The sequence below is a fragment of the Musca domestica genome, unplaced genomic scaffold (genome assembly GCF_030504385.1).
Source record: "Musca domestica strain aabys unplaced genomic scaffold, Musca_domestica.polishedcontigs.V.1.1 25, whole genome shotgun sequence".
NCBI classification, from domain to species: Eukaryota; Metazoa; Arthropoda; class Insecta; order Diptera; family Muscidae; genus Musca; species Musca domestica.
Window position 1 is genome coordinate 6612377 of NW_026712277.1, and position 20295 is coordinate 6632671.

At 36.5% G+C, this 20295-nt stretch overlaps 4 protein-coding genes and 1 pseudogene across 4 annotated transcripts; 1 reads left to right on the top strand and 4 right to left on the bottom strand.

Moving 5' to 3' along the window:
• The first annotated feature begins 2446 nt into the window (after nt 1–2446).
• LOC131802829 (uncharacterized) lies at nt 2447–3470 on the top strand. The gene is made up of 4 exons (XM_059123502.1): nt 2447–2774; nt 2843–3045; nt 3113–3263; nt 3331–3470. Exons 1-4 carry the CDS (start codon nt 2717–2719, stop codon nt 3468–3470), a joined length of 552 nt encoding a protein of 183 aa, XP_058979485.1. The 5' UTR covers nt 2447–2716.
• Nucleotides 3471–7637: 4167 nt separating this feature from the next.
• Nucleotides 7638–8593, bottom strand: LOC101894520 (trypsin zeta). The gene has a single exon (XM_005175081.4). It carries the CDS (start codon nt 8527–8529, stop codon nt 7714–7716), a length of 816 nt encoding a protein of 271 aa, XP_005175138.1. The 5' UTR covers nt 8530–8593; the 3' UTR covers nt 7638–7713.
• Nucleotides 8594–11823: 3230 nt separating this feature from the next.
• On the bottom strand, nt 11824–12701 carry LOC101894681 (trypsin eta). The gene has a single exon (XM_005175082.4). The coding sequence runs from the start codon at nt 12665–12667 to the stop codon at nt 11885–11887; it is 783 nt and encodes a 260-aa protein (XP_005175139.2). The 5' UTR covers nt 12668–12701; the 3' UTR covers nt 11824–11884.
• A 1171-nt stretch (nt 12702–13872) lies between these two features.
• On the bottom strand, nt 13873–14836 carry LOC131802897 (trypsin zeta-like; annotated as a pseudogene).
• Nucleotides 14837–17714: 2878 nt separating this feature from the next.
• Nucleotides 17715–18584, bottom strand: LOC131802888 (trypsin zeta-like). Its single transcript, XM_059123615.1, has one exon. The coding sequence runs from the start codon at nt 18549–18551 to the stop codon at nt 17730–17732; it is 822 nt and encodes a 273-aa protein (XP_058979598.1). The 5' UTR covers nt 18552–18584; the 3' UTR covers nt 17715–17729.
• Between the last annotated feature and the right edge of the window lie 1711 nt (nt 18585–20295).

A 20295-nucleotide genomic window follows, 5' to 3' on the forward strand; every position in this document is an offset into this window, starting at 1 on the left:
AGAACATTTAAAGAAAATTGCGACTATTTATTTTGATATTTTAAGGATGGTGGGTTTTAATTGCGACGAAGTAAAGAAATAATTATAGGCCTGGAATTAGGGCGACTTTAAGAGAACATCAGGTCGTATAATTGCTGCCGGAATGTATACGTCTCCTTAATGGTAAAATAATTTGGGGTAACCCGAGGGAATTTTGTGAACTTTATTTTACATTTTCAATAATTTTCAAACATGATTTTTCTTAAACCACCATATTTAAGGAAAATCTTTAAAAGTTAACGCATCTTTTCAATCCAATTTATTTTCTTCACAAAATCCTTGAAAAATATTTTTTTTTACGCCGAGGACTTTTGAAAAAGCCATGTATTTACCTTGAGAAAATCAACGGATTTGCCTTTCAGGGTCCTTAGAAAACACATATCTACCCTGTAGTCAAGCAGAGAACCATGTATCTCTATGTCACCACCTATTTTATAGCAAAAATGGTACTAGATAAAATGTCAACAACTTCCCTTTATTGCGGGAGTATGTAAACGTTGTAGACTTTATCTGTAGTGTATTTGTGGCAACATTGTCAACGATCGCGTCAACAGTTTTTTACCGTTAGACTTTGATGTCAATAGATACACATTTTTTGATGTTTGCTTTGCTTCTCATTTCATTAGTTTCTTTTGTGAAAAACACACGTGTTGCTTGAAATTGTGCATTGTGCGAAAAATATTGTTGGAGTTATTGTGCGAATAAGGTATTTAAAGTGATTACAAATAAAAAAAAATATAAAATATGAGTAAAAGACAAAATATAAGTAAAAGACATTATAAAAGACTTGTTAAAAAACAAGCCACAATCTATATAAACAGAAGTGTACAAAATGAGCAAGAAAATGGTGAATGTGAAATTCTAGAAGACCATGAAGATTTTGTGGAGAATTCGGAGGATTGTGCTATTCCGAAATTGACGTTGCGGGACAAATTGAGGAAGTGGTACATCGAAACAGCTCCTTCTAGGAAATGTGCGGAGAAGCTGCTATTAATACTAAATGAGGAAGGTCTAGATGTTCCACTTCGTATAGAAAGTTTGTTGGGAAAAAAAGCACAGGTTTTGGTGAGAAATGTTTGCCCTGGAAGCTACTGCCACATTGGAATTGAAACGCAGCTAAAGAAGTTTGAACACGTTTTGCAAAACTACGACGAGGTCGTTTTGGATATAAACATTGACGGGATTCCCCTGTTTAAAAGCTCGCGAGTCCAATTGTGGCCAATTCTTTGCAAAATAGTCAACATAAAAGAAAAAACTCAACCTTTTGCTGTTGGTATATACTTGGGAACCACTAAACCGAGTTGCATTAAAGATTATTTAAAAGACTTCGTTAAGGAAGCAACTTCATTAAAGGAAATTACGTTAAATGGAAAAATAATGAAATTAAAGTTTCGTTGCTTAACATGCGATACTCCAGCCAAAGCTTTCATTTGCGGCGTTCCTGGGCATACCTCAAAGTATGATTGTACGAAGTGCACACAGGTTGCGACAAAAGTGAACAATGTACTGACATACAGTAGCGCTGTTGGAACTTTGATATCCGATATTGATTTTAGTTTGAGAAAGTATCCCAACCATCATTCTGAACTGTTTAAGAAAGAGAGAAGTCCGCTTGAAGAAATAGGATTTGGCATGGTATCACAGACTCCGTTAGATAGCATGCATCTTATTGACCTTGGAGTCACAAAAAAAATGCTTGTTAGAATAGTGAACAACAAAACACAAGAAAAGACTCCAAAAAAAAAATATATCAGAAATATCTTCTGACCTAGTGAAACTAAAAAAATGTATTCCAAAGGAGTTTCCTAGAAAACCTAGGTCTTTAGATGACCTTCATCACTGGAAAGCGACTGAATTTCACCAGTTTCTCGCATATACGGGCATAATTGTCCTTCATAATAAAGTACACCAGGATATATTCTACGAGTTTTTAACTTTACATTGTGCTTATCGGCTACTTAGCTCCCCGCGACACGTTGCTGAAAATATTAAACAGTCTAATGATTTGCTTCAATTATTTGTCGAGAATTTCTCAACTGTATTCGGGCCAAACAGTGTTTCTTTTAATGTTCACAATCTGCTGCATTTGGCTTCTTGTGCAGAAAAATACGGCCCCCTTATTTCGTTTTCTGCATACGACTTCGAAAACAAATTGCAGATTTTGAAAAGACATGTCCGAAAACCCTCATTAATCCTTCAACAAATTGTACGAAAAGAAAAACTCGCAGCCTATATTCAAACTAAAAACGATGACATTAAATACGAACGAGATATAATTGTAGGAGTTTTTGTTAATGACTGTTACATTTCTTGGAAGGAGCCCAATAATATTTGTTCCACGACTTCATTTACTGCCATAAAAATTGAAAATATAAATCAAGTCGATGAAGTTTATATTGAAGGTCGGCCATTGCTGCTCTTAGAGAGTTTTTACGATGAACCCGTAAATTCTTGCGAACTAGGCATCTTCAAAACAAATTTAGCTTTGGGCGAAAAGCAAAAATTTTCAATTAGAGATGTGCAATATAAATTTGTATGCCTGCCATTTCACTCGGATTACGTAATAATACCCATTTTACACTCATGCATTCCAGAAAAAGTACAAGCCAATATTCCAAGATCTTCCAGTAAATAGCACATTGTTAATATTAATTTTGTACACCCGCTCTACACAACAATGTCTGACGAAAGAGCAATACCATCCAAGGGAAAAATGAAATATTATTCTTCAGAAGGTAAGTTTTAATATAACGAATTCGCATTACCGAAATTGTATTCATTACAACATTATATATTTTTCCAGCAACTTCAAAGTGTACTTCGTGTGAAGATATAGGAAAAAAAATGGACACGATACTGCAGATTTTGGGCGAGCATAAAATTTTGCTAGATCGCATTGGTTCCCAAAACTCGATTGTGCAAAACATTATGGCCATTTTCCCAATAAACACGGACGAAAGTCTAAAGCAATTAGAAGACTTATTAGCAACTCAGTCAGACCCATATGTAAGCTTTTTGTATTCAGGAAATACAATGTATAATTAATTAATAAAATTTATAATTATTCTTGCAGATTCGCCAAATGAAAAATCTCATTGGTGGCAACGTCGCACGCAATTTACACCTTGTATTTGGGAAATCTATTATAATGAATTACAATGTGGATGGAACTTTTGGCAAAAAAAGTTTATCTAAATATGGAAAAGTCCATGCAGCAATAATAGGTACAAAGCCAAAAAACCTTTCAAAAACACCAATAATTAAATTTAATCTTTTTGTTTCAATACTTAGATGTAATATCAACGTACGACAAGTGTGCAGACAAGGCTCTAAGAACAGCTTTTCAACGTCAAAAAAAGAAATTCTTTAAAGAAAACAGCCGCAGGAATGCAGAAATAAATGATAAGACCAAAGAAAATGAATTTAATTAATTTAATCTTTATGTACATATATATTTTTGCCTTGTGTTTTTTCTATTGTAAGACTGAAGAAAATGAATTTAATTAATTTAATCTTTCTGTACATATATATTTGTCCCTTATGTTTTTTAATTGTAAGACTGAAGAAAATGAATTTAGAGTTTTGCCTTGTTAAGGCGAAGATCATATGTTTTATGATTTATGTGTTTGTTTTCTCTTTCGAGACGAGCTTAATGATCTGAAATTTGCAGTGAAAAGGAAAGCCAGATAGACACTATCACACACTCACCACTATGCGACGCGTTTCGCCGTTGGTTAAGCGGCTCATCAGGCATATTTGGTGTGGATGATGGCTTACAAGGGCCGTTCTCTGGAAAGTAGTATATATTTCGAACATATTGCAAATTAGCATATGCGAATTATACACTACAAACTCTCCAGGTTCGACTCAAGTTCTATTGGCAGATCTTTTTCACAGCAAAGTTTTTTTTTTTTTTTTTTTGAACCGCGGACCTCGGTGTGCAGCCAACTAGAAGTTGCCGTCTCTACGTTCAGAGCCATTAACCCGTCTTCCTAAAGCAGCACTAAAACAAGTGTATGCATTGGAAGCAATGTAGTTGTTGTGGACAAAAAATCCATCACTACAAAAACAAAAAAAAAAAAAAAAAAAAAAACTTTGCTGTGAAAAAGATCTGCCAATAGAACTTGAGTCGAACCTGGAGAGTTTCTAGTGTATAATTTGCATATGCTAATTTGCAATATGTTCGATATATATACTACTTTCCAGAGAACGGCCCTTGTAAGCCATCATCCACACCAAATATGCCTGATGAGCCGCTTAACCAACGGCGAAACGCGTCGCATAGTGGTGAGTGTGTGATAGTGTCTATCTGGCTTTCCTTTTCACTGCAAATTTCAGATCATTAAGCTCGTCTCGAAAGAGAAAACAAACACGAAAATGAATTTAATTTATTTATTCTTAACTGTAAAGCTGAAAATGAAATTAATTGATTTAATCTTTATGCAGATATACATTTTTCGCTTATGTTTTTAATTGTAAGACTGAATTGAATTGCTTTAATCTGTGTATTTATTTAATAAATCATATGAATTCATAACTAATTTTCTTTTCAATTTGAATACAATGTCGTTGGTAATCTACTACAATTCACAATAATATTGTAGACTCAATCTGCTAAGAAGTACTAGTGAATCTTTGGTGTCAATGTCGCCATATGGCGTCAAAGTTAATACCTAGTCAGTAGAACTTCTGTCTACTGGTGGATTTCCTATGACATGGTAATGTTAATTGTCAATAGAAGATTACATTAAGTTGGGTACACTTAGTCAGTAGTACTAACGACAATGTCAGTATAAAATTACTACAATTTTACTATTTCTATTCCCTACAGGGTAGCTTTTAAGATCCTTGCAAAAATAAATGCTTCTAGCTTTTTTATATTTTCGAAAAATACATGTTTTTGACCCTGAAGATCCTTTGCCTTTCAAAAATATTCCTTAATTCTTAAATGTTTGTCCCTGCAACATGCCATTCTTTAGTTCCTTTGTTTTAAGGTCCATTGAAAAAAATTCTACAAAAATCAAAGTTTATTAGACAAGAAGTTCCTTAAAAATTTAAAATTCTTTAGCTGAGGTCTTTGAAAAAATATCCTTTAAAAATACATGTTTTTTGGACATGTGAAAAGTATGTTTCAAAATTCCATATTTGTAGGAAAAAAATCTTTTAGAAAAATCCTTAAAAAATTCATCTTTCTTTGGCTTGAAGGTCCTTTGAAAAAAATTATTTAAAAATCTACCTTTCCTTAGCTGAAGATCCTTTGAAAAAAGATCTGAAGATTCGTTGAAAATGTTCCTTTTAAAATCAAAAAAAAAAATCTTTAAAAATCCTTGTATGTAGGCCTGAAGGTCCTTTAAAACAGTTCTTAAAAGATCCACGTTTGCAGGACTGAAGATCGTTTAATTTTTTTTTTTTTTTTGAAGCCACGTTTGTAGATGTGAAGGTTCTTTAAAACATTTCTTCAAAAATCTACGTTTGTAGGACTGAAGGTCCTTTATGTTTTTTAAGCAACGTTTGTTGAACTGCAGGACCTTTAAAAAGTTCTTCAAAAATCCACGTTTATAGGACTTAAAGTCCTTTAAAACAATTCATTAAAAATCGAAGATTGTAGGACTGGAGGTCCTTTAAGAAAATCTTTAAAAATCCACATTGATAGGACTAAATGTCCGTTAAAAATCTTTAAAAATCAAAGTTTGTAGGGCTGAAGGTCTTTTAAAACAATACTTTAAAAATCCAAGATTGCAGGACTTTGTAAGACTGAAGATCCTTTAAGAAAATTCTTTAAAAAACCACGTAGGTCCTTTAAAAACATTTCTTTAAAAATCCACGTTAATAGGACTAAAAGTCCGTTAAGATGTCTTTAAAAATCCAAGTTTGTAGGACTGAAGGTCCATTAAGAAAATTCTTTAAAAGTTCACGAATGTCCTTTAAAAACATTTCTTTAAAAATCCACGTTTGTAAGACTGAAGGTACTTTATTTTTTTTAAGGACTTCAAAAATCCGCGTTTTTGGACTGAAGATTCTTTAAAAAAAGTTCTTCAAAAATCCACGTTTGTAGGACTGAATGTCTGTTAAAAAATCTTTAAAAAACCAAGTTTGTAGGACTGAAGGTCCTTTAAAAAATAATTCTTTAAAAATCCACATTTGTAGAACTGAAGGGCCTTTAAAAAAATCTTTAAAAATCCACGAAGGTCCTTCAAAAAAACTTTTTTTTTTAAAAAAACTTCGTTTGTAGAACTGAAGTACCTTTACAAAAATCTTTAAAAGTCCAAGTTTTTGGGACTGAAGGTCCTTTGTAGGACTGATTGTCCTTTAAAAATCCATGTTTGTAGGACTGAAAGTCCATTAAATAAATTCTTTAAATGTAGGACTGAAATCCACATTCTTTGCCAGGAGGTCCTTTGAAAAGCATTTTTTTTAAAACACCTATAGAAAAGGTCCTTTAGAAAAATTATAAAATAATTCACATTTTTTGTATGACTGAAAGTCCATTAAACAAATTGTTTAAAAGTAGGACGGAAATCCACATTTTCTGGCAGAAGGTCCTTTTTTTTAAAAAAAACATGTTTAGAAAAAAATCACATTCTTTGGCAGAATGTCCTTTCAAAAGTATTCTTAAAAATAGTTTTTTTTTTTGGCTGAATGTCCTTTGACAAAAATTCTTAAATTATCCACGTTTATTGTTCTGAAGGTCATTTGAAAGTTTCTCTTACAAATTCATGTTTATAGGACTGAAAGTCCATTAAACAAATTGTTTAAAAGTAGAACGGAAATCCACATTTTCTGGCAAAAGGTCCTTTAAAAAATATTTAAAAAAACGTGTTTGTAGACTGAAGGTCCTTAAGAAAAATTATTAAAAAATTCACATTTTTTGGCTGAACGTCCTTCTAAAAATATTTTTAAAAACACGATTTTTTGGCTGAATGTTCTTCGACAGAAAGTCTTAAATTATCCACGTTTATTGTTCTGCAGGTCATTTGAAAAAATACTCTTAACAAGGCCATGTTTGGCAAAAGGTCCTTTGAAAAGCATAAAAAAAACATGTTTGCAGACCAAAGATCCTTTAGAAAAATTATTAAAATAAAGGTCCTTTCAAAAATATTCTAAAAAAAATGTTTTTATTGGCTGAATGTCCTTGGACAAAAATTCTTAAATAATCCACGTTTATTGTTCTGAAGGTCATTTGAAAGACAGTCTTAAAAAACCATGTATATGGAACTGTATGTCTTGTAACAAAAATATTTTAGAAATATACAAAAAATCCACCCTTTGATCTTTTAAAAAATATTTAATAAAAAATCTACGTTTTGATCCTTAAATGAACTATTTAAAAATCCACATTGAATCCCAAAAAAATATATAACAAATCCACGTTTTTATCCTTGAAAAAATATGTAAAAACTCAACTTTTAATCCTTAGATTTTTTTTAAATCCATGATTTGATCCCTAAATAATGTACGCCACTTCGAATTTTAGATAACGCTACAATATACTCAGGGCGTATAACTGATATTGGCACGTATACGCCACCAAAATTACTTCCACAATCTAAAACTACTTCAAATAAAAAAAATAATAGTTTAAAAAAAAATAAAACAAATAATTTTTAAATTTTATTCACTCACATTTTTAATAAAAATAATAATATTTTAAAATTCCAACCTTCCAATCCCTTTCTAAACATTTAGGGCCATCTTCTCCAAAATCCATGGCTTCAGGGTCCAAACATTTGCATAGACACCGGGATATTCAGGACGAGCACAGCCGGCACCCCAGGAAACAACACCGGCCAATTTATTGCGAATTGTCAGCGGACCACCTGAGTCGCCCTGGCAGGCATCTTTACCACCGACACCTCGCAAGCCGGCGCAGAACATTTTATCCGTGATCATCCCCTCATAGTCAACATTACAATCCTCATGGCTCACCACCGGCACCTTGACCTCCTGCAAAAAGTGATGCGAGGGACCTCCCTCCCAGAGGGCACCCCAACCCGTTATGGTCGTTTGTATCCCTGCAACCGGTGCATCATCAATCAATTCAATTGGACGTATGGTAAAGCCGTTCAGCGGCAGTGGCGTGGCCAAAACCAATATGGCAATGTCATTGTTATAGGTCTCGGGATTATAGTTTTCATGCATGAGGATTTCCTTGACGGGCACCATGACACCGTCATTGCCAATATGCAAATTGCTGCCGGCCACAACCTTAAATTGACTCGGCACCGTGGCAATGATGCAATGGGCAGCGGTCACCACATGATTTTCGGAAAGAATGGCCCCACCACAAATGTGACCAAAATCATCTTGGGGATAGAACAGACTCTTCTTGCGCAAACTTATCTGATAGCCATGGGCCCCAATGTCGGTGGTATTGCCACCAACAATTCTCGAATTGTCCCCAGCTGCGGCTGGATTTTCCACAGGTAAGCCATGCACCAAAGCCACAAATGCCACCAGGCCAAAGAGTGAAGCACCGTACCGCATTGTCATAGAAAGTCGTTGTAATACTGAAGAGCTTTGACAACACCAGACCGAGCAGCAATGAAGGCCATTATCGTTATTGGTCACTTGTTACCACAATCGCAGTCAACGATAGGAAATGTTTTCTTTTTTTTTTGGTTGAACTGATTATTGATTTGTTGATAAAACCATGGTCTGTTCATTTATAGCTCCCGCTGATTTTATGATTGGCGATATCACTATTATTAGTGAATTACGATATTGATTTCAAATACTTTATGGTGCTATTTTGATAATGAGGATTGCTTGGGTACGAAAATTATATGAATTTGTGTGGGATTTTATCATAAAATTATTTACAAGTTGGCAGTATAACGCATTGATAGCAAGAATTAAATTTCAATTGTGGTTGCCTAAAAGTATGCTTTGAAATTTGTTGGGTAATGTAGGAAACACATAATGAAGAGACTTTGGTGTTTTTTAAATGAATGTGGCATGATTATGGATATTTTTATTGCATTATGGGGTACTCCATAGAATGTTCTTAGTTTTTTGTTTGTCACTCCTCCCCTGTCCCTCCCCCTTTTCAGGATTGTAGTCATATATAATAAATATGGAATTATGTGTAAGTGAAAGAGAAACCTTTGAACTTTTTGAAGCAAAATCTAAAAAGCAATGTCTAAAGACGGTTCACTCAAGGTATCGTGCCGTTCCCAAGGCTACGATAGTGAGGTGGAATTATCCATTCATCGGTATTTTGTATTTTTGCCGTATTTGAGAACATGAAAATTAAAGCTCCAAAATGTGTACTTGGTAATACAAGGTGGCGCAAAAATAAACTTCCACTAATTTTTGGCTGTAATTAAAAACAAAAAATGGAATGGAGAATCTTGTGGATTATTTTTATTTGGTCTTTAAGTTTTTTTTTTTACATCAATTCAAGAAAATTATGTCAAAAAATGATGATCTTCTGTCTGTCCGTCTTTCTTTTGTAATCTCGCTATCTTTCGAACGAATTGAGATAGAAGGCTAAAATATTGCATACATGCCTAGTTTATCAGTAGGCAGGTTAAGTTTGTAAATGGGCCATGTTGGTGTACGTTTTCGTATGCCCCCCCCCCCCCCCTTATAACGGTACCTCCCGATATTCGGTATTTTCATGATTTTAGCGATATTGTTTATCGGAATTATTTAAAATTTCGTATTTAAATGTCGTAATGGGTACTACAGCCAATGACAAAAAATTTTGTATGCAGGTCCAAGTCTTCGTATAGCCCCCATATAACGGTACCTCCCTATATTCGGTATTTTGATGAATTCAGCAACATTATTCACCGGAATCGTTTCAAATTTCATACTGGAAGATACCAATAGGCACTACAACCTATGGCAAAATTTTTTTATGCAGGTCCACGTCTTCGTACAGCCCCCATATAACCGAACCACCCGACATTATTTACCGAAATCGTTTTAAATTTTGTATTGAAAGATCTTAATTGGTACCATAACTTATGGCAAAAAAAAAATTGTATGCAGGTCCACATATAGCCTCCATATGACGGTACCTCCCAATACTCCATATTTTCATAATTTTTGCGAGAGTATTCACCGTAATTGTAACAAATTTCGTATTTGAAGTTCGTAATGGGCACTACAGCCTATGACAAAAAATTTCGTATGCAGGTCCACGTCTTCGTATATATATATTACGATTTTCATTTAAGTGGTAGTTTTCGTATTTGGCTTAACTCTAGTTTAGTAAAAATTCTTCAAAATTTTCGAAATTTTTTCCAGTGGTAGGTATTTTTACCCTGATTCCGGGAAACTATTTTTTTCTTGGTGGACGGACCCGGGACCCCAGATTTTTGACCCCAAAGTCCGGGTTCAAGACCCCCACTAGACCCCGATCCAATTATCCGATATATACAATATAGTCAAATTATCGATTTTTTGGACCCATATTTTTTATAAAACCCCCAAAATGTCCAAAAAGGGCCCCTAATGGGGGTCGACAAAATTGATGGCAATTTATAGATGATACTCTCACCTTTCCAAAATGCTACAATACCTATATTGTCTATATCGGGTAATTGGGTCCGGGTCCAGGTCGGGTCTTAAGCCCTGACTTTGGAATCCAAAATCTGGGATCCCGGGTACGTCCCCAAGAACAAATAGTTTCCCGGGATCAGGGTAAAAATACATACCTCTGGGAAAAAATCGAAGAGTTTCTACTAAACTAGAGTTGTTCATCGGATTTTTTTTGAAGTTTTTCAATTTCCTTCAAAATGGTAAAGGGCATTAAATATTCGGATCAGCCGAACATAGCTGCTTTTTTACTTGTTTTACTTAATCTTTTTATTTCGAACAACATTAACAATCCTTAAAACTACAGCTGCTAATCAGCTGATCTGCTTACAGATGATCAATATTAAGGTAGTTCGCATTCATTCATTTATCGTTTCTAATAACATCACACCTACACCCACATATTTAGATGTTTGACCAAATTCTTTTGACATATTGAAATTAGGCTCTATATATCTGTAATGATCTGCGTAAAATTTTCTACCGACCTCTGTTAGGAAAATCTGTAGATTTTTCCACAGAACAAATAATTTTAAAATTATAATTTAAAATGAAAATACAGAAGTAAAGGTGAGAGTACATAAAACGCTTTTTTGACTGGCTTAAGTCATCGGCTGGCGTCTTCGGCAAAAAGCAAAGAAGCGTAGGGCCAAAATCGATCTATATTAACCTAAAACTCCTTTATTCCTCTATGAAGAAGGCAGCCGATGATTTATGCCAGACAGAAAACGCCCTTCATGTACTCTCACCTTTAGGATGACCTCTCCATAAAAAGACAATGGAGATTTAGGTTGACTTCAGGTGAGAGTACATAAAATACTTTTTTGACAGATTTATGTTATCGGCTGGCTCTACGTAAAATAACAAAAGAGCGTAAGGCCAAAATCGAACTAAGTCAACCTAAAATTTCTTTGTTCCTCTATGTGATCTTATCTTTAGTTCAATCTTGGCCCATAATTTACCCTTTTTTTCTTTTGTGAAAATGCCAACCGATGACTAAAGTCAGTTAAAAAATAGCGGTTTATGTATTCTTGCCTTAAATCCTGATTCGCTTTGATTGAATGAAACAATTCTTTGTTGCATGCACAAATAAGGGACTCTTGAAATCCCTTGATTAAATATTCCAAACATTCAACTATTTTTGCAATCTCCCGCCAATCTTCTGCTCTCCTGCTCTCCCAACCGCAATTAATATCCTTGACTAGACCAAAAAAAAAAAAAAAACTCCAAAAATTAGCTGTAAATCAAAAAAAAAAACCTTTATTAACTTTCTTCCATCTTTCTCGTTGGCAAAAATTTATCAATTTCCCTTAGCATTGGTTTCAATCCATGACCTAAAATAGGCCACATTGGCATAGACGCCCGGATATTCAGGGCGAGCACAACCCGTACCCCATGAAACAATGCCAATCAGTGTATCGTTGCTTATCAATGGACCACCAGAATCATTTTGACAGGCATCTCGACCGCCACCCACAACACCAGCACACAGCATGTCCTCGGTGATGCGTCCAAAGCCGTAGGCATCATTGCACACCTCATGATCGATTACCTTTACTTCGGCTTCTTGTAATTTCAGCGAATTCATGCCACCCTCCGATGTGGTGCCCCAACCGGTAACCAAAGCTGTGGCCCCGGTTTTGGTTGGCTGCTTTGCCAAAACAGCAGCATCGATGTTGACACCATTCAGCACAATAGGGGTGGCCAAATGCAGTAGGGCCACATCGTTTTCCGTCAGGGCTGGATTGTAATTTTCATGCAGCACTATACGCTCAACGAGAGCAACAATACCATCCGAACCGGAACGATTATCGGTACCGGCAACAACAATGAACTCATGCACCTCACGTTTGTAGACACAATGGGCTGCCGTTAGAATGGTATTGGCATTGTAAATGACACCGCCACAGCCATGCAGGAAGGTGCATTCATAGCAGCTCTTGTAACGCAATGACACCTGATGTGGATGTTTGGCAATGGTCACCTCACGACCTCCAATGATACGACCCGTGTTGGTCAATGGAGCAGCAGCCTCAATGCCAGCAGCGACAATGGCCAGTAGCAATACAGCCAATCTAAACATATTCAAGTTTAATTTATTACTGATTGAGAAGTGGGAATTTTCGGCAAAGCGGCATATTTATGCGACGTCAAACTTATCAATCGATATGGCATGGGGATTTAAGATAGCCGATAAGGAGGTTGTATTATTGTTTTTAATCATTTTACTACCGGGCGAAGAAGTTTTTTTTTTTTGCTGTGGGTGTGTGTGTTTGTGTGCTGGATTCTTTCGAAGTACACGGAGGAAATTTATATGCAGGGTAAATATTTAAAAAGAAAATTGAAAGTTCTTCTGAGAAATATTCCATTAAAGCCATAAGTTTTATTTATACCGACACCTAAATACTTCATTGATTTGACGTGATGTTGAGAGAATTGACAATTTTACTAATGTGTTCCGCTGCTATATGTTCGGTGTTAATGAGACTTTAATCTTTATAGGCATGAATAATAATTTTTGAAAGTTTTTTTTTCTAAACAATTAGATTTTGGGCCATTGAAAAATTCCAAATTATTTAAATCTTTGATATTTTCGCATTTTTGAAAATTTTTTTTCAATACAGCATCATATGATCGGTTCTCATATTCTTTTATAATTTAATAATCTCATCAACTATTTTTAGGACTGATCACGTGAGGAAATCAATGTACAGTTTATGTATGACAAATAATATCTTGGCATGTGAACATGCCTTAGGTCGTTTTTTTACCCAATGTCACCGTCACAAAATAGGGTAAACAAAATCGATTATTTGCCATATTTTAACTTAATTTCTTGAGTTTATTTTATTTTATGAAAAAGTGAAATGGAAAATAATAATTTTTGAAAGTTTTTTTTCTAAACAATTAGATTTTGGGCTATTGAAAAATTCCAAATTATTTAAATCTTTGATATTTTCGCATTTTTGAAAAAATTGTTTCAATACAGCATCATATGATCAGTTCTCATATTCTTTTTTAATTTAATTATCTCATCAACTATTTTTAGTACCGATCACGTGAGGAAATCAATTTTACTGCTCTACAGATAATATCTTGGCATGTGAACATGCCTTAGTTCGTTTTTTACCCAATGTCACCGTCACAAAGTAGGGTACACAAAATCGATTATTTGCCACATTTTAACTTAATTTCTTGAGTTTGGAGAGTGATATCAATGGCTGAATTCTTTTATTTTATGAAAAAGTGAAATGGAAAATATTTCCTTATTCAATTTTTTTTAATTTTCATTCAATATTTCTTTAAAAAAATAAATTTCACATTTTTATAAAACATTTTTTTATTTAAATCTAAAACATCCGATTATTTTTTCACATTTGCCTCAATTGTTTGTAATATCCATTCCCTGAGGTACGGCACATTCGCATAGACACCGGGAAAATCAGGCAAAGCACAGCTGCGACCCCACGAAACAATACCCGTTAATTTGCCCTGCACCAAGAGGGGACCTCCCGAATCACCCTGGCAGGCATCTTTGCCGCCGACACCTTCAACGCCAGCACAAAGCATTGCATCGGTAATGCGTCCCGGGCCATAACTAACAGCATAAGCCGCATCACAACGTTCATTTTCCACAATGGGCACGTCGACAGCCAATAGGGTATCTGAAGCTGAGCCCGCAGGAGCAGTGGTGCCCCAGCCGCTGATAACAGATTTTGAGCCCTGCACCGGAACATTTTTGGCCAGTTCAACAGCGGCCATAGTTACACCATTCAAGGGCAATGGTGTGGCAAGGAATAGCAGGGCTACATCATTGTTTGTTATGGAGGAATTAGGCTCTCATGCTGGACAATTTTCTCCACACGAGCCACAAAGCCATCGCTGCCCGCACGATTTACAGTTCCAGCCACAACTATGAAATTTTTCGCCTTACGATTATTCACACAATGGGCAGCGGTGACAATGACATCTTCACGGACAATACTGCCACCGCACATATGGGCATATTGCCATGTAGAGAGGAGTTTATGTCTCAGCGACACCTGATGCGGATGACGTGTTATGTCCACTGCATAGCCGCCAACAATGCGTCCATTCTCGGAGAGTTTGGATTCGGGGGCTTCTTGTTGCAGCGGTTGGGCCGCAGCATGGACTATAAGGATTGCAAGTAGGAAACCAATGAAATTATGGGAGTAAAAATTGTTCATTTTGATCGTGTAATTTACGCAGAGATACTAAACCTCTGTTAGCTGGAGGCTAAGGGTTTTATAGCGGACAATAGATAGGGATTTTATGGTCCAGGGTAATAAGAGATAAACCTCACATTTAATTATCGTCGATAGCCGTAAAACGATAACCATAAATCGGTGTGATTTATTGACAAAAATATACGGAATAAAGAAATCTAGAAAATCATGGGATCGGTAGGAATTCATCACCAGTAAAGAAAATGAAATAACAACAAAAAGGAAGAAAACACAGGAACTAGTTCAGATTATGAGAACTTATTCATTCTACGGAACTAGGAAGCAATAGATGTTCAAAACAGTTTTAAAAGTTCACCGGAACTCGTGGGGTTCAATAGAACTCCAAGAGCTTACAAACGAATCTGGATCTCAGAGATCTTTATATGTAAAGAAAATAAAAAAGGAAATCGAACATCTAATAAAAACTAGTTCAGATCATGGGAACATGTTTAGTTTAGTTCACAATAACTTGTTCAGTTCTGGTGGAGTTCACAGGAACACTTGATATTCACTTGAGCTTATGCAATTCCTGGCGTCACTTGTGTTCATTGGAACTCTAGCAGCTTGTAGGAACTCACACGAACTGGTAAAGTTCCCAGGAACTGGTTGAGTTGACGGGAACTCGTAAATATTAAAGAAACTAAAAATAACAAAGGAAATCGAATTGCTCACAAGAACTATTTCAGATCGTGGGAACATGTTTAGTTTATGGGACCTCGTTCAGTTCACAATGACTCGTTCAGTTCACAATAACTTGTTCAGTTCTAGTGGAGTTCATAGGAACTGGAAGGAATTATCTGGTGTTCATTGGAACTCTAGGAGCTCATTGAGCTCTCTGGGACTCATTGAGTTCGCAAGAACTGGAATAGTTCACAGAACTGGTTGAGAAACTAAAAATGAAAAGGAAAATTGAACAGTTCACTAGAACTAGTTCAGTTCATGCGGAACTTTTTTGGTTCACTGGAACGCATGCAGTTCATGCAACTCGTTCAGTTAACAAACACCCCTTTAAGTTTATGCAACTCGTTTTTTAATAGGAACTTTCAGCGCTCACACAAACAATAGAAGTTCAAAACAGTTTTGGGAGTTCACAGGAACTCGTGGAGTTCAATAGAACTCCAAGAGTTTACAAACGAACTGGTGTTGTTCATATGAACTGGTATAGTCTACAGGAACTCACCGAAATTCATGGGAACTCCTGATATTCATTTGAACTGAAGGAATTTCTGAGGTCTCCGGTGTTCTTTGGGATTGTAGGTGTTTGTAGGAACTATAAGAGCTCATAAGATCCCTATGGATTTTTTATAATATTTATAGCAACCGGTAAGGTTTATCGAAACTGGTGGAGTTCACAGGAACTCGTGGGATTTTCTGAGTTCACAAGGTCTTGTAGAGTTCCCAGGAACTGCTAGAGTTCATAGGGACTGTTAAAGTTCAAAGGAACTCGTTGAGTTCACAGGAACTCATTGCGTTCACAGTACCTCACAGAGATCACATACATTCAAGAAACTCGAAGAAACTCCAAATGCTGGGAAGATCATAAAACTCGAGGAGTTCATGGGAACGTCATATAACTGTAAGAGTTCATAGTATGTTAAGAAGTTCACGGGAACTCTAGATGCCCAAAAATAACTTGTGGAGTTCATGGGGATTCGTGTAAGTCACCAGAAGCTTTTTAGGGACTCGTGGAATAAATAATTAATTGTGGAGTTGGGAACAAGAAACTTGTGAGTCTCTTAAGGTGAGAGTACATAAAACGCTATTTTGACTAGTATAAGTCATTGGCTGGCCTCCTCGTAAGGGAGAAAAAGGAGTTTTTGGTTGACTTAGTTCGATTTTGGTCCTACGCTCCTTTATTATTTTCCGAAGAAGCCAGCCGATAACTTAAACCAGTCAAAAATGTTTTTTATGTGTTCTCACCTTTAGAAACTTTTGAAGTTTATAGAGCATTGTTCAAAGGAACTCTAACCGAACGAACTAGCGATGCTCATAAGAACTGTAAAGGCATGTTTACGTTAGAGCTTTTTTCCGGATTAACCTTCGTTATGTAGATTTATTTGAGGTATTTACAATTGAATTGACAATTTAAACCTACTGGGCTTTCTAAATCCTTTACAACGTAAACGTACTATAACAGTCTAAATGGACACTAGGAGTTCACAACAATTTTAGAAATTCCACAAACTCAGAGAGTTTCAAAGAAGTTCTGAAGTTCGTCGGAGTACTAGGAGTTCGAAGCGCTACTAGGACTGCGTAGGAACTCTCAAAGAAACTTGTGACGTTCAAAGGAACTTTTGGGGTTCAAAGGAGCTCTAAGAGTTCATCATATCAATGTTGGGACATGAGTGGTCATGAAATTCACTTCTTAGACTTCCTGGGAATTCGTCGAGTTCGTTGGAACTGTAGAAATTTAATGTGACTCATGGAGCTTATTGATACACGTATGGTTAATGGAAACTACAGGAGTGCACAGTTTTTTTAGGACCTGATGAAGCTTTCAGAAACCCCATTGAGGAGGTGGTTAAATGAAGAAGGTTTATAGGGACTGAAGCAATGAAGTTCTAGGTCTCCAATTTTCCTAGAGGGTTTTTGGGTATTTTCAAGGAGTTGACAGTATATTTTTCCACTACCTCCTTGATTTTTTTTTTCGCAGTGCAATCGTTGTCAGTACACAATCTTTGGTTCTCCATAACAAACCATTAAATATTATTAACGACCCATATTAAATAATAAACGAAACGTCCATCATGGTAGCTTATCATTTTACGACCATAAGTGTTCAGCCACTGATAAACCCAACACACAAACAGCAAAAACAAAAATTACACAAAGCTACGCCAATGATTTCGCCCAAAAATATGTTAACAAAAATGTCCTTTATTTTTGCAAATATTTAATTTAAACATTGGCAGCAACATTCTCCAAAATCCACTCTCTCAAATATGGCACATTGGCATAGACTCCAGGATAATCGGGCAAAGCACAGCTACGGCCCCACGAAACAATGCCGGCCAATTTGCCATTCACCAAAAGCGGACCACCGGAATCACCCTGGCAGGCATCTTTGCCACCGACACCCTCAACTCCGGCACACAACATGGCATCAGTAATACGTCCTGGACCATAGGCAGCATCGCAGCGTTCATTATCAACAATGGGTACATCGACAGCCAACAGCTGATTGGAGGAAACACCACCCGAGGATGTGGTACCCCAACCGCTTATTGTGCACTTGGAACCATGTACCGGAACTTCGCTGGCCAATTCAATGGGAGCCATTTTAATGCCATCCAGAGGCAATGGAGTAGCAAGGAACATCAGGGCCACATCATTGTCGGTCACGGATGAATTGTATTTCTCGTGCATCACGATTTTCTTTACGCGCGACACAGCACCATCGACGCCATTACGGGTACTGGTACCGGCCACAATTATGAAATTTTCCGCCACCCGTCCATTGACACAATGAGCTGCGGTCACAATGACATCGGCCTTGTAAATACTACCGCCACAGCTGTGCGTGTAGGTACAGTCTTCACAACTCTTGCGCCTCATCGAAATCTGATGCGGATGTTTGGTAATATCCACGGCATAGCCACCAACAATGCGACCATCCTGATTTACATTGGGCGCCAGTTCCTCATCCTTAAGGGGTTGTCCCACAACCACATGGGCCAAAATGGTCAAGAGTAAAATATTGCAAACCGACAACTTCGACATGCTGTTCTCAGTTAGCCGCACAGCCAGACTAAATTCCCGGCAGATTTGTATCAATGGTTTTATAGCAAACTTTTTCTGATTTATTAACCCACAATCATATCAGAGATAATCAAATGCTGTACGCACGATAAGAAAAATATGTGTGTGTGTGTGAGTGATGAATGAGGAGAACGGGTCAGGGTGAAGTTACAATCGATAAGAGACAGAGGGGAATTAGTGGTAGAAACCATGTCTTCTTAGGCATGTTACGGAGTTTCTCAAAAAGTTCAAGGAAGAAAATTTTGATATTTTATTTTATTTATTCGGAATTTATATGAGTTTTGAAGTAGCATAAGAACTAAAAAAGATATCACTTAAATCTCTGGGGAATTGCAAAGTTAAAGACGAAGAAAGTTCTATGAGTTTCCCACGTAAAATTGTCCAAGCTTCCGGAATTTCTCTAAATTTAAGAGTCTCATAAAAATTCGTTAATTTCCTTCAGAGAATTTCTATAATTCAATGCTAGACTCTCTGGGAAAGTCAATTAGTTCGAAAGTTTGGAGAATCTTAAGAACTCACACTTTTCTGACGAACTCTCAAACTTTTCCCGAACTCTCAGGTCTCTTATAAACCGCAAGACTTCCTTAAAGCTCTCCAGGCTCTTAAGAATTTTTTTACTTCTTTAAAACCCCCATCCAAGTTGTTCTAATCATTTCAAATATTCTCTATGCTTTAAGAGCTTTACTAAATGTCTATACATTTAAAAAGTTCCTGACAGTCCTAAGTATCCCAAAGTAACTAAGCACCGAAGCTCAAATCAATTCTAAGCTTTTTTGAGAGGTCATTAAGTTACTAGGTAGTCCGAGATTCTATGGGAAATCTGGGGAATCTGAGGAACTCCCATTCTTTCTAGGAACTCACAAACTTCCGAAAAACTCCCAGACGTCTTACAAACTATTGCCAGATATCCTTAGAGTTCCTGGGAAATCCGAAAGTTCTTAAGAAGTCTGGGGAATCATAAGAACGCGCAGTCTTTCCTGGAACTCACAGGCTACATAAGAACTCCCAGACCTCCTATGAACTACTGCCAGACATCCTAAGAGCCCCCAGACTTTCTCAGAACTTTAACAACATTAATACTTTCTAAGAACTTCCAGATTTCATAGGAATTTCCCGACAGTCCTAAGTATCCCAAAGTAACTAAGCACCGAGGAGTTCATGGGAAGCTCAAATCAATTCTAAGCTTTTTTGAGAGGTCATTAAGTTACTAGGAAGTCCGAGAGTCTACAGGCAATCTGGCAAATCAGAGGAACTCCCATTCTTTCTAGGAACTCACAAACTTCCGAAGAACTCCCAAACGTCCTACAAACATTGTCATATACACTAAAAGTTCCTGGGAAGTCCGAAAGTTTATAGAAAGTCTGGGGAATCATAAGAACACCCAGTCTTTCCTGGAACTCAGAGACTACAGAAGAACTCCCAAACCTCTTTGAACTACTACCACACGTCCTAAGAGCTCCCAGGCTTTCTCAGAACTTCAACAACTTTAATACTTTCTAAGAACTTCCAGAGTTCATAGGAACTTCCTCAAGTTACTAAGCGTGGGAATCAATTTTAAGCTTTCCTAGGAAGTCCAAAAGTTCATAGCAAGTCTGGGGAATCATAGGAACTCCCAAATACCTTCAGACCTCCTACAAACTACCAGATTTTCTGAGAGCTTCCCAAATCCTTAAAAACTCCCTGACAAATCCTGAAAACTCCTTCT

Coding starts and splice junctions, on each gene's coding strand:
- LOC131802829 (XM_059123502.1), top strand. CDS start 2,717: ATGTCTGACGAAAGAGCAATACCATCCAAGGGAAAAATGAAATATTAT. Junction 2,775..2,842: donor GAAATATTATTCTTCAGAAG/GTAAGTTTTAAT, acceptor ATATTTTTCCAG/CAACTTCAAAGTGTACTTCG. Junction 3,046..3,112: donor CAACTCAGTCAGACCCATAT/GTAAGCTTTTTG, acceptor TTATTCTTGCAG/ATTCGCCAAATGAAAAATCT.
- LOC101894520 (XM_005175081.4), bottom strand. CDS start 8,529: ATGACAATGCGGTACGGTGCTTCACTCTTTGGCCTGGTGGCATTTGTG.
- LOC101894681 (XM_005175082.4), bottom strand. CDS start 12,667: ATGTTTAGATTGGCTGTATTGCTACTGGCCATTGTCGCTGCTGGCATT.
- LOC131802888 (XM_059123615.1), bottom strand. CDS start 18,551: ATGTCGAAGTTGTCGGTTTGCAATATTTTACTCTTGACCATTTTGGCC.